This window comes from Dermacentor albipictus, chromosome 10 (genome assembly GCF_038994185.2).
Source record: "Dermacentor albipictus isolate Rhodes 1998 colony chromosome 10, USDA_Dalb.pri_finalv2, whole genome shotgun sequence".
NCBI classification, from domain to species: Eukaryota; Metazoa; Arthropoda; class Arachnida; order Ixodida; family Ixodidae; genus Dermacentor; species Dermacentor albipictus.
Window position 1 is genome coordinate 26,152,508 of NC_091830.1, and position 12,528 is coordinate 26,165,035.

The 12,528-nt window shown below is 45.9% G+C and overlaps 1 protein-coding gene across 4 annotated transcripts in view; it reads left to right on the plus strand.

The window, feature by feature from the left end:
* LOC139050419 (anoctamin-4-like) overlaps positions 1-12,528 on the plus strand; it is a 57,979-nt gene that overhangs the window by 12,993 nt on the left and 32,458 nt on the right. For all 4 annotated transcript variants that reach the window (XM_070526770.1, XM_070526772.1, XM_070526769.1 and 1 more), the window contains exons 6-9: positions 1,551-1,649; positions 2,841-2,963; positions 6,744-6,830; positions 10,853-11,065. In XM_070526770.1, coding sequence (XP_070382871.1) covers positions 1,551-1,649; positions 2,841-2,963; positions 6,744-6,830; positions 10,853-11,065 — 522 coding nt within the window. The remainder of the gene's footprint in view (positions 1-1,550; positions 1,650-2,840; positions 2,964-6,743; positions 6,831-10,852; positions 11,066-12,528) is intronic.

A 12,528-nucleotide genomic window follows, 5' to 3' on the forward strand; every position in this document is an offset into this window, starting at 1 on the left:
TCCATAAACGTGCCGAGAAGTGATGTTTTCAAATTTTCTTTCTTGTACTAAGTAGTTATCGACCTCGAAGCCAAAAAATACAACAAAACAAACACAGATAGCCCCACTGAGCCTTATATGTGCTGTAATTGCTTTCCTACGAACTCGTTTCGACAGGAGGTGTATGTCTCATGACATCATGAGTTGGTCATGAAGTCATCATAAGGTGGTCAAATGTGATTAAACATCGCTGCGTTTCCTTAATTTGCATTAAACATCAAAGTAGCCTTTGTTACGATAAAAGAAATGTTATACCAGAGCAGAAGCAATAAGAAACTGTGGGGTAGTGACGCCGCCCTCATGTTCTCGCGCCAGTAATTCACGTCATGAATTTTAGGCCGCGTGAGCTGAGGTGTAGCTAATTGCTTATCGGATCGCTGAGAAAAGACTCCACTGGATTCTAGATGAACAGGAAACAGAACCTATAATGTTTCAGGTTGATTTCAGGAGATAACCGATGTTATATATCTTGACTTTGCAAAGGCGCTTGATCGTGTCGCCCATCTACGTCTTACGGTGAAACTTGCTTGTCTTAATCTCGACCCACTTGTATTGTGGATTGAATGTTTTCTCCCAACCGCTCACAACACACTGTCATCGGTAACGTCAAGTAGTCCAGTCTTCTCAGCTGTACTACAGGGCTCTGTGCTCTCGCCTCTTTTGTTTCTAATTTTTATAAATGACCTCACTAACAGCATTCTTTCCTCAATTTGGTTATTCGCTGATGACTGTGTCCTGTGTCGGCGCATATCCTCCCATAATGAGCAACTAATACTCCAGGAAGACCTAAGCAAAATAGGAAATTGGTGCTCTATTTGGCTCATGTCCCTCAATGTTTCCAACTGCCAGTACATGCATGTAACTCGCCAGCGGGACATCATTAACCACCAGTACTCTCTTAATTCCTCAGCCCTGACTAAAGTTGACTCTTACCGTTATCTAGGCGTTACTATCACTAATCAGCTTACATGGTCTGCACACATAACTTATAAACGACTGTTTTAAATCACTTGGCCTACTCAAAAGATCGATTTTTCTATCTCCTGTTCCCGTACGTAAGCTCGCCTATGAAACGTTCATTCGGACTAAACTTGAGTATGCCTCAGCAATTTAAACCCTCACCAGTCTTTTAAACATTTAAGTTTTTAAACATTTAATTTTCTGCTGCGATCACCTTCTGATTTGCCTCCTTTACTCGATTATTATTTATTACTTTTCCCAGAGTGCTCATAGCAAAAAACACAAGAACAATAACAGAAGGAAAAGATACAATAGTCGGTGACAATCTATAAGAAGGTTGTTTTCAAATACGGCGTTACGCAAATCAAATGAAATCTGTATACAGGAGCCGTGACGTAATGGCAAAGGCGAAGTTCTTTGAATATCGGCATCTGTGAGGAACTACGCTGTAGAGAGCTAAATCACACGGGGTAGGTGCGATGCGGTGCGATGGCGGCAACTGTGGCCAGGCAGTTACAAATTCCAATCTCATTTCCTTCATTACGCTCCAGAAATTGGTCAGCGGGTCTTCAGCGAAGGCGAAAAAGTCGGAGGAAGAAAAAGCGACCGAAGAAGCTTCTGAACACGCCTCAAGCAAGTCTGGAAGGGAGGTTTGTGTCTAACACGTCGTATTGAAATGAATGAATGAACGAATGAATGAACAGGGAGGATTTATATGACATCATGAACGACATTTTCTTGTCCTCTTCGTAACTTCCCCCTTGCAGCTGAAGATAAGCGGATAGACATAAGGCGCAGCTTTTAACCGTGCCGGCTCTAGAACAATATAACGGCATCGATGACGTCCATGTATATCCTATATGAATGAATTGCGTTAAGAGGACGCTTTACCTCAGGAGATTGTATACAAATGCACAGAAACGAAGGAATCGTTTCTCTCGAAACGCACTGCATCAGTTTAGACAAAGTTTATTGGATATCAACTACAAAATTCGTATCTACCAACTGTAGGGAGCATATATTCAACGAAGGTCGTGTGAAAATAATGTATTTAATTTCGCAAGTTAAAAAAAGCAAGCGTGAAATTCATTCTCTAGCAAACCAATTAAAAGTGATGTCACAGTTCTGCAAACTGCCTCTGTTGAGCCGTACAAACAAGACAAAAACGATGTGTTCCACACAGCGAAGAAAATTAGCAACATAATTTGTGAGTAGTACCTTTGCGACACTTTTGTGTAGAATAACAGCTTCACGTAAGATTCGAGTTTATACGTTACTCTTGTTCGGTATAGGTGCTGCAAGAGATGCATTACAGAACTGGGAAGTACGTATTGATGCAGAGGTATAGATTCACAAACTTTGGGCCTCAAGATTTTGTAACGTAGTGATTTTCAGCAATTTTTGTAACAACTCGGAGTGCTATTTTCACATCCTTCATCTTGTAGTCAGTAGAACGCCCTCATCTCACCTCGATGCAACATATTTCATTCATATTGGTCCAGTGGTTGTGTAGTTAGAGCATATCTGTGTCTTATAGGTATTTCAATAGGTAAATGTGAGTTTGTGCCGAGGTGAAGCTTCCTTTAAAAAAAGAAGAATAAACTATGGGCAAGTTGTTCCTATCATATGATTGAAGAGCGCCGCAAAAAAGGGACACGATGCATAATGTGACAAATATCCTTTTCTTGGCGCAGAATTTATTGAACTGATAATTACATTGGTGAAAATGTGTAAGCCGTGCGGCTACCACTTGATGGTACGTACGGAAAGCTGCGTTTGTATTTAGCGGCGAGCTTGTACTAACTGCCCGACCTCGGCCTCTTATCAACTGGGCGACGCAGGGAGAGCCCAGAAGGCCACCACCGCCGAAGAGGCTACTACCGCCGAAGAAGCCTCCAGAGGAGAAGTCGCCTGTGATTTCGTCTCCGGAGTTGGAAGAACGGGAGAAACCGCCAGCGCGTTCGGTGAGCAGGCCCACAAGGATATTACTTGCGGCGTAGCCAGGCGCAGGGCCGAGGACAGGGCGAGGATGGGTCCGAAATTTTACCTGAAGAGTGATACGCGTGGAGTCCAGGCATTATGCGCATTAACATCGCCATCATCACTATTATCATCAGCCAGTTTTCATGTCCACTGCAGGAGGAAGGCCTCTCCCGGCGATCCCCAATTACCCCATTCTGGGGCTTCCAACCGATGCCGGTGTATGCCGATTCCAACTTGCACCGGCAAATTTCCTATTTTCGTCAACTCATCCAATTTTCTGCCGCCTTCGACTGCACCTCCGTTCCCTTTACACCCATTCTGTAACTATAACGATCCGCCGGTTATTTATCCTACGCATTACTTGGCCTGCCCGCCTCCATTTTTTAGAGCGCAGCTCTTTGGCGTCCGTTCCTGGGTTTCGTGTCGTCGTCGTCGTCGGCGTTGTTGTCGTCGGCCTCGTAACCAGCTCGCCGACGAATCTGCTGCTCCGCCGCCGCGCATGCGCGCTGTCGGCTCTCCGGGCGAGGGAGGATGATGGAAGGGAGGAGGAGAGACTGTGGAGGAGGGCTGGCTACACAAATGGCTCTTTGGCGTCCGTTCCTGGGTTTCGCGTCGTCGTCGGCGTCGTCGTCGGCGTTGTCGTCGGCCTCGTAACCAGCTCGCCGACGAATCTGCTCCGCCGCCGCGCATGCGCGCTGTCGGCTTTCCGGGCGAGGGAGGATGATGGAAGGGAGAAGGAGAGACTGTGGAGGAGGGCTGGCTACACAAATGGCTCTTTGGCGTCCGTTCCTGGGTTTCGCGTCGTCGTCGGCGTCGTCGTCGGCGTTGTCGTCGGCCTCGTAACCAGCTCGCCGACGAATCTGCTCCGCCGCCGCGCATGCGCGCTGTCGGCTTTCCGGGCGAGGGAGGATGATGGAAGGGAGAAGGAGAGACTGTGGAGGAGGGCTGGCTACACAAATGGCTCTTTGGCGTCCGTTCCTGGGTTTCGCGTCGTCGTCGGCGTCGTCGTCGGCGTTGTCGTCGGCCTCGTAACCAGCTCGCCGACGAATCTGCTGCTCCGCCGCCGCACATGCGTGCTGTCGGCTCTCCGGGCGAGGGAGGATGATGGAAGGGAGGAGGAGAGACTGTGGAGGAGGGCTGGCTACACAAATGGCTCTTTGGCGTCCGTTCCTGGGTTTCGCGTCGTCGTCGGCGTCGTCGTCGGCGTTGTCGTCGGCCTCGTAACCAGCTCGCCGACGAATCTGCTCCGCCGCCGCGCATGCGCGCTGTCGGCTTTCCGGGCGAGGGAGGATGATGGAAGGGAGAAGGAGAGACTGTGGAGGAGGGCTGGCTACACAAATGGCTCTTTGGCGTCCGTTCCTGGGTTTCGCGTCGTCGTCGGCGTTATCGTCGGCCTCGTAACCAGCTCCGCCCCCCTTTCATCCCCCCAGCGCTAGCAGCGACCGACTGATACCGCTTTCGTGAGTCCGCTACCGCACTCACGAAAGACGTCGTGCACTTCCTGCAACTCGCATTAACCGTCCATCGATCCACACCGATGTTAGTAGTGGGGGACTTTAATGTTGACATAAAGACAAACAGCAATTTCCTAACACTTGTGCGGGAGAACATCCCGTTCCTCTCGCTCGTAACGCGTCCCACGGCTGTGACAACCTCGCGAGGCACTTGTATAGATCTCGTCTTTGAGAATCAAGCATTGGTGTACCAAGTCGAACATATATCAGTCTATTTCTCCGACCACAAAGCTTCCTTCATGACTGTCAAGAACTGTTAGTGGAGTCTTTGTTAAAGGAATACGTGTGAAAAATAAAAAAAAATTCTGTGATAGCGCATACATGTGTTGCTCGATTTCTTTGCCTCAATCTATCGAAAAGGTGAAACAGCTTATTTGCTGCGCTCAAATTTCGCATTAGGAAGTAACGTAATCGTCGGTAGTTTTTTTCTCCTGGCGTCAACTAGCATATCGGCTATGGCTTTTTGCTCTCTGATCCACACCGCTCTCTTCCCGTCTCTTGATGGTACGCTTAAGATATTTCGTTCTGTCGCATCAATATATAACAGGTCAAAAGAGCAGACGGCAAAGTGTACCGAGAATGCTAATCTGAAAGTTGTCAAATGTCGGCATTCGGTGCTATTCGCCGTGTGTTCATCTCTCAAGAGCCCACCCTCTCGCTACGGTTCTCTGATTGGCTCAAAACTCTTTCATAGTTGAATTTGACAAAATGGCAGGATTTGAAAGTGTCTAGACCAGGATCCCGAACACCGATAAGAGCGCATTACTGAGCGGACTGGCTTGTCATGGCTTTCTGTGGCATGGTTTGGGATCCAAGGACTGAAAGCGTTATATACCCGGATGCCTGCACAGAACAAGATAGAAAATAATGGGGTTTTACGTGCCAAAACCACTTTCTCATTATGAGGCATGCCGTATTGGAGGATCCCAGAAATTTCGACTATCTGGGGTTCTTTAACTTGCACCTCACAGAACAAGATGAGCTGGGCACACTACTCTTCCTGTTGCTTAATCGATACCACTGGCTAGGCTGTCGTGCATATACAACAGGCAACAAAGTACAGCTCAACCTATTAAGAGACGAAATTTGTTGTACGATCACAAAAAAAAAATTCAAAAAGCTCGGTGCTCCGCTAGGTACGCGACGATGATGACGATGCTGATGATGATTATTTATAGCCATACTCTTGGAAACGTGGCGGTGACTAATAGTCAGCTAACCTGTTTGAGTTAATCAGTTATGCTATACATGCTTTTCATTCTGGCATTTTTGTATACGTCTCGTTAATATGTTTTCTCTTCCTCAAAGCTTCTCCGTCTACCCTCTGCCACTACCTATGCCTGTAACGGAGCTGGTGACCCACAGCTAGGCACCGAACAATACGGGGAATTCTCTACTGAGGTCATGGATGCCATATTGATGCCCTTATTCATATCCTGTAAGACGTCGCTGGTGATTAGCTGGACATCGGTGGACCCGGATAACACGCAGACATCCGCACATGCTAGCTGTAATTAGGCCATGATAACCGGCGATGATTTTAGCATATGCTCGTTGTACAGGGAGCAGCTTTAGAAGGGCATCTATGACATCACGGCCCGTTTTCACAAATCTCGCCGTCACATAATGCGGTTACGTTGTCTCCTTAGTTCGCTTTCCGGATAATGAAAGAAAACATTAACTGTCAGTTTATATATTTAATATACAAGCTTCAAAAACAGAAAGGTAGGTATTCGGAGTGGGATTCGTTATTTAATATTTTGCTTTGTTTCAGTTAGTGATCAAACCGATGTAAAGCATTCCAACTCCAGATTAATCGTAAGCAAAATATGTCTGCCACGGTTCGGTGTGAGGTTTACTTTACTGGCTTCCCAAAACCAAACACTAAACACAAACTCATGCATTAGAGCAAAGCGTTGCTTCTGGCTATAGTGCCTATCATTCATTAGACACGTCCTGTGGTGGTCAGGGATGCGCTGAACAGGAAATCCACAAAGCATGCATTGTTGAAATAAGAAGGACCACGTAGTGGGAGTGCGCAACATGTGCTCCCTGTGTGAAGTTGAAACCGAAGAGATGTAAGCACTAAATACACAGAAGATGCTAAACGTAGAGGCCCAGCAACTAATGGTTAGAAATAAGCGTCGATTGAAGATTTCATGCAATCCGACGAGCATGCATTGCATCTTTTTTTTGAAGAATTAATTCACGGCAACTGCTTTTCTGTTTTTTACGCCCTACATTCAGAGCATACGTGGACAGGAGACCCGCTTCGCCGAGGAGACAAGCATCAGGGAAGTGACCACAGCATCGGCTGGCGAAACATTACCGGAGGTAAGAGCGTTGTTCGTGTTCCGAAAAAAAAATGTTAGATGGCTGGAGATCACGTTGTTGACGCCTCACTGTCGAAGGCGTCGAGAAATGCGAGCGTCGCCTCAGTGTAAGAATCATCATAGAATTGAATTAAGCCGGCCAGTAGCTAGTCTGTAGAATTCACTAAAGATACCTAGTTCACGTAGAGAACAACAATGGACTCGACAACAAAACAGTACGTCTCACTTGTCCTTCATAGCATAAACGGGCGTCTGAAATGGCACCCTAGGGAACCCACCCAAGTCCAGAGAATTCGAAGAGAAGAATTCACACCGTGCTGAATCAGAAAGCGCCCTGCCAAACAAGCCGCAATGAGAGCACCGACTCCCACGAGCGACGGAAACCGACTAACGGCAGGGCGTCCCCATGACGCTCGCGGAAGCGACCAGGCTGTGACAGCAACCTCAGGCTCCCATGAACGGGCTTTAGGAAGGCGTTTGACAGCGGCTGCCGATAAAGTATTGCCAAACATTTCACTGAGAACCCATTTGAGCACCATGCAATGGGCGTGACCGCGTCTGGTCAACACAAGCTGTCGCTAACAACGTTGGTCATCTCCGGTGGTTTCCGCACAAACTGATTGTTTTGTCCAGTGCCTTTAAGGTACAAATGATGCACAATACTGGCCACCCATGTAGCGCTAAATTTCTTTTACCACAGTGCCCCCTATATTGCCTTTCTGATGCCCTTCCAGACAGAATAGCATTGAATTGTGCGCAATATATGAGATTTAGGTGCCTTGTGACTGTACCGGTTGCCTTTTCTTGTCCGTCGTGTCCTCTGGAGACGTGTGGCCCATCTCCCACTGTAAGACTATTACACCCTTTAAGTCTACTTTGTTCGTATATCTGTGTCTCCTCCAACAATGATGGCCGTTATCGACTTTGCGCGCATTTGCTGAACGCAGCGCACCCGCCACATTACTTTTGAGGAGTGCACCAGGCGTTTCAGTTGACGTAGTGTTTCCTGTAGAAAATGTAGTGAGCCCACAGCAGTGTTGAATAATAACCATATATATATATATATATATATATATATATATACACACAGTGAAGTAGACGCGCGTATGAAGCGGTGTATTGACGTTTCGGCCGGGGTCCGGCCTTCATCAGAATACATTGCATGGTGTCAGTACAGTTTATATACATGCGCTTATCAACCAAATGAAGATACGTTAACATGAAAAACGAATAAAATGGGCGAACAAAATACATCCGAATCGTTCAAAGGATAGCTGACACGTGTATAGACCAATGGCGATTGCAAACATATAATCTAAGATACAAAGTATAAAAACGTACCGAAATGAATTGTAAGAACCAATCGCCACGTGACAACAAAACGTCGATATGCGCTCAATATGTGCTATCTTATCAAGCAAACACAGACACAGAAAAAGGGGAATAGCGACGTACTAGTAGAAGAAGGGACAAGTGACGGGCTACAAAGACAGACAACTCAATTTTCCTACACATTCATTCATACCACACGCGACAGTATCAAACTTATAGATAAGGAAGGATTCGCGGGCTTCTCTATCATAATTTGAGCGAAATCCAGATTCAAGCAACGTGACTTTCAGTTTATCAAACGAGTGGTCAGGAAGATGTACGTGTTTTGAGATGGGCAGGTTGGGCAACGTGTTAGCGTGGGATTTATGATTGTTAAAGCGGAATCTGAAAGGCCCTTCTGTTTGTCCGATGTACCGTTTTTTGCAGAGCGTACATTCAAGCATATATATTACGTTTTTTGTGTCACAATCGAAATCGCCTTTGATTTTTAAACAAAAGTTTGAAGACGTACTAGTAACCTGTTGCGATGTGGCCATGTAGGGACACACTTTACATCGCGGTTTTCGACAAGGATGGCATCCGATGGCATCAGGGCAGTCAGTCTTAGATGATGATGCTAGTATATCTCGAATATTTCTAGCTTTACGGTATACTGCTTTAGGCGGATCAGAGAATATGTTTTTGAGGCGTTCACTTTGCATTAGAATATTGTGGTGTTTCTTTAATACATGCGAAACATTTGAGACTGACGCAGTGTGGGTTAGGACAAGATTTGCCTGGGGTGAGGGAGTCGGTTTGTTCTTAATCCAAAGAAGCGTCCTTCGGTCATGCACGTCTGCGCGTTTTATTGCATCGTCAATTAATTGTGGTGGGTAATTTTGTTTGGCTAAAGCGTTTTTTAGGGTACCACAATTCTTTTGAAACTCTGATTGCTCAGAACAAATTCTTTTAAAACGTAAGGCTTGGCTATAAGGAATGCTGGTCTTGCAATGTTCAACGTGACTGCTATCGAAGTGTAAATATTGACATCTATCTGTCGGCTTTTTGTATAAGGCAGTAGATAGTTTATCATTTAGCACTGAAACGCTGACGTCAAGGAAGTTAATAGTAGATGCAGAATACGTGTGAGAAAATGATATAGATGGATGGGCATTGTTAAAGTCAGATATGAAAGAAAGCAGTTCCTGTTCCCCATGAGGCCAAATCAGAAAAAACATCGTCAATGTAACGTTTGTAGTAAAAAGGTTTTAAGGTCCTGGTTAGCAAAAATTTATCTTCTAGGTGACCCATAAATATATTGGCGTAGTTCGGGCCAATTCGCGTACCCATAGACGTCCCACTAATTTGCACATAGTGTTGTCCTTCAAATTCGAAGTTATTTAGTTCCAAAATAAGGGTTAGCAAACTTGCCAATGTGTCGCTGTCGATGAGTTGCTCGGGTGATACACATTCGTAGCAATTGACGACTGCCATGATGCCATCAGAATGTGGAATGTTAGTGTACAAAGATGCTACATCAAGTGTGACCAAAAGAGAACCTTGAGGAATAATGAGATCGATTATATCCGACAGGAAGTGGGTAGTGTCTCTTACATAAGAGGAAAACGTAGCTGGGATATTACTGATCAGGGAATCTACGTAGCTGGACAAATTTTCTGTGACTGTACCTATACCAGAAATGATGGGACGACCTGGGTTGTTTATCTTATGTATCTTAGGTAAAAGGTAGAAACGACCAGCAACAGGACTTCGTGGAATTAGAGAATGAACCGCATTGTCAGGCACCTTTTTCTTCTTGACGAGATCTAGCACTGTGCTTTTGATCAGAGATTTATATTGCTCAGTGGGGTCATGATCAAGGCGTTTATAGAACGTCGCGTCTGCTAGCTGTCTGTGGGCCTCTGCGGCGTAATCGGACTTGTTCATTATGACAACGGCACCACCTTTGTCAGCAGGCTTAATGACGATGTCTTTGCGAGAGGAAAGGGTATCTAGAGCTTTCATTTCGCTGGCGGACAAATTACGGCGGAAGGGTGCTTGTTTTTGATACAATTGCAGAAGGTCTCGTTGTACTGCTTTGATATACATGTCCAAAAATCTATCGCGCTGTGTGGGAGGGACCCAGTGCTTGTCAGAGGGTAACGCCTGTTTCGAATCGCTTGAATTGGAGCGGTCATGGAAGTATTCGCGCAAGCGTAAGTTACGGGCGAAATATATATATATATATATATATATATATATATATATATATATATATATATATATATATATATATATATATATATATATATATATATATATATATATATAAACCTCGTCAACTAATAAAGATAAGGGGTTAGAATTGGGACATCTGCCACAGACAGATCTTGAAAATTTGATGTCACGAGAAAAAAAAACGCCCCGCATATGGTATACCATAAGGTGTACATAATTTAGGAGGCCTTGGTTCATTGTCTTCATTCATCTATACATCATTATCTTGGATCTTGCCTCCCTCCAGAAGAAGTGATCGCGTAATACGATAACGACGGTTTCTCGCCACGCAAAGTGCGAAGGAGACAAAGAAATTCGCAAGTTTACTTCTGCTCGGTTCCCTTCCAACGTTAGTTGTCGCCCACAAACTCTCGTGTTCGCTCAAAAACGCTTTCCCACGGCGTGCCACCTCTGTTGCTGCTTCGGCGCTTGCAGGACGTTGCCAGAACCGAAGGGGAGGAGGAGGAAGGCACTCCACCCGCGCTGACGGAGGAGCAGCGCACGCTGTTCTTCCACGACGGCCGACGGCGCATCGACATCGTGCTGGCCTACGAGGACACGGGCAACAAGCTGCACGAGCGCTACCGGCGCATCTTCCACGAGAACATCGTCGCCGAGGGCCTCGAGATAGAGATCGAGAACGCAGAGGTCAGTGGGCAGGCGTGTAATCGACCCACCCCGTTTTTATGCGTTGCATATTGCAATCACTCAGTTCAGCCCTAGGGCGCGGCCGCGCAGCCACCATTGAGGGTATGAGCCATTGTTCATTGCTGCGCGTCTCATATGTGGGTCTGTGTGGGTCTATGTGGGTCTATGTGGGTCATATGTGGGTCTTTTAAGTTTGCTATGTTTGTTATTAAGTTACTTCTATTTTTATGCGTTGCATATTGCAATCACTCAGTTCAGCCCTTGGGCGCGGCCGGGCAGCCACCATTGACCTTTAGCGCAACCACGTGACGTGACGTCACGACAGCCGGAGGAAAAGCTGGGCCCCAACTCGCGCAATATGCAACGCATTCTTGGCTTAACCAAGCTAAGCCTGGCCATTTTTGTCTTTGTTTTTTTTGTTCGCTAGACAACAGCACAATCTTGTGGGAACTGTTGCCAAGAGGCACACCAGAAGACCGTGGCAGCGACGGTGCCACCAAGAAAGATGCTGAAGTGCGGCTCGGAACTCTAGCCGGGGCCAGAAAGCCGGAGTTCCGACCCAGTTGTATCCCATGCACCTTATTTTAAGGAGACCAAATATGGGAGATTTATTCGCCCCATAATGCTGGCTGTTAGACGTGGTCACATAAGGATTATGATAAGGATATTACAATAATCAATCAATGAAGTCCTGATTATAGTTCCCAAGAAAGGGTTCTGGAGTCTTTCTGCAGGTGCATCCAAAAAATAACGCGCGAGACGCAATTTACAGAAAATACAAATGTGGTAAACGAAACAATGCGAGGCAGAGAAACGAATAGGGAGAAAGAAAACGAGGATGCGCGTGCGAAGGGAAGCTAAACGTACAACATGGTTATTTACACTTGTACAGAGCACAAGAAATGAACTCCGAAATATTTCAATACAGGTACACTGTTTGTTACATAACTTTTAAAGTATTAACAATAATGGTAATGTTGATAGTTATTATAAGAAATGTGTTACAGCAAGAGGAAATGTCACAGGCATGAAAACTATAATTGGGGTTAGCTAAAGACAGCAAACGCTCAAGATCCGCATACACATGATATACTTGTCTTGTATATATATATTATACGGTGTGTGCGAGCTGTAAAAAAAAATTAGAAAATTGGTTTTGCGATCTATCTAATCTGATATAATTATGAGGCACGCCATAGGGAGGGATCCCGGAAATTTCGACCACCTGGGCTTCTTTAACGTGCACCTAAATCTAAGTACACGAGTGTTTTCGCATTTCGCCCCCACCGAAATGGCGCCACCGTGGTCTGGATTCGATCCCGGGACCTGGTGCTTAGCTGTCCAACACCATCGCCACTAAGCAACCGTGGCGGGTGTCCAATCAGGCACCAAGATTTAAAAATATGCGAATGCCACGTAGCTGGATAGAACCAAGGTAATGTTCTTTGCCGCAGCATGAAGGT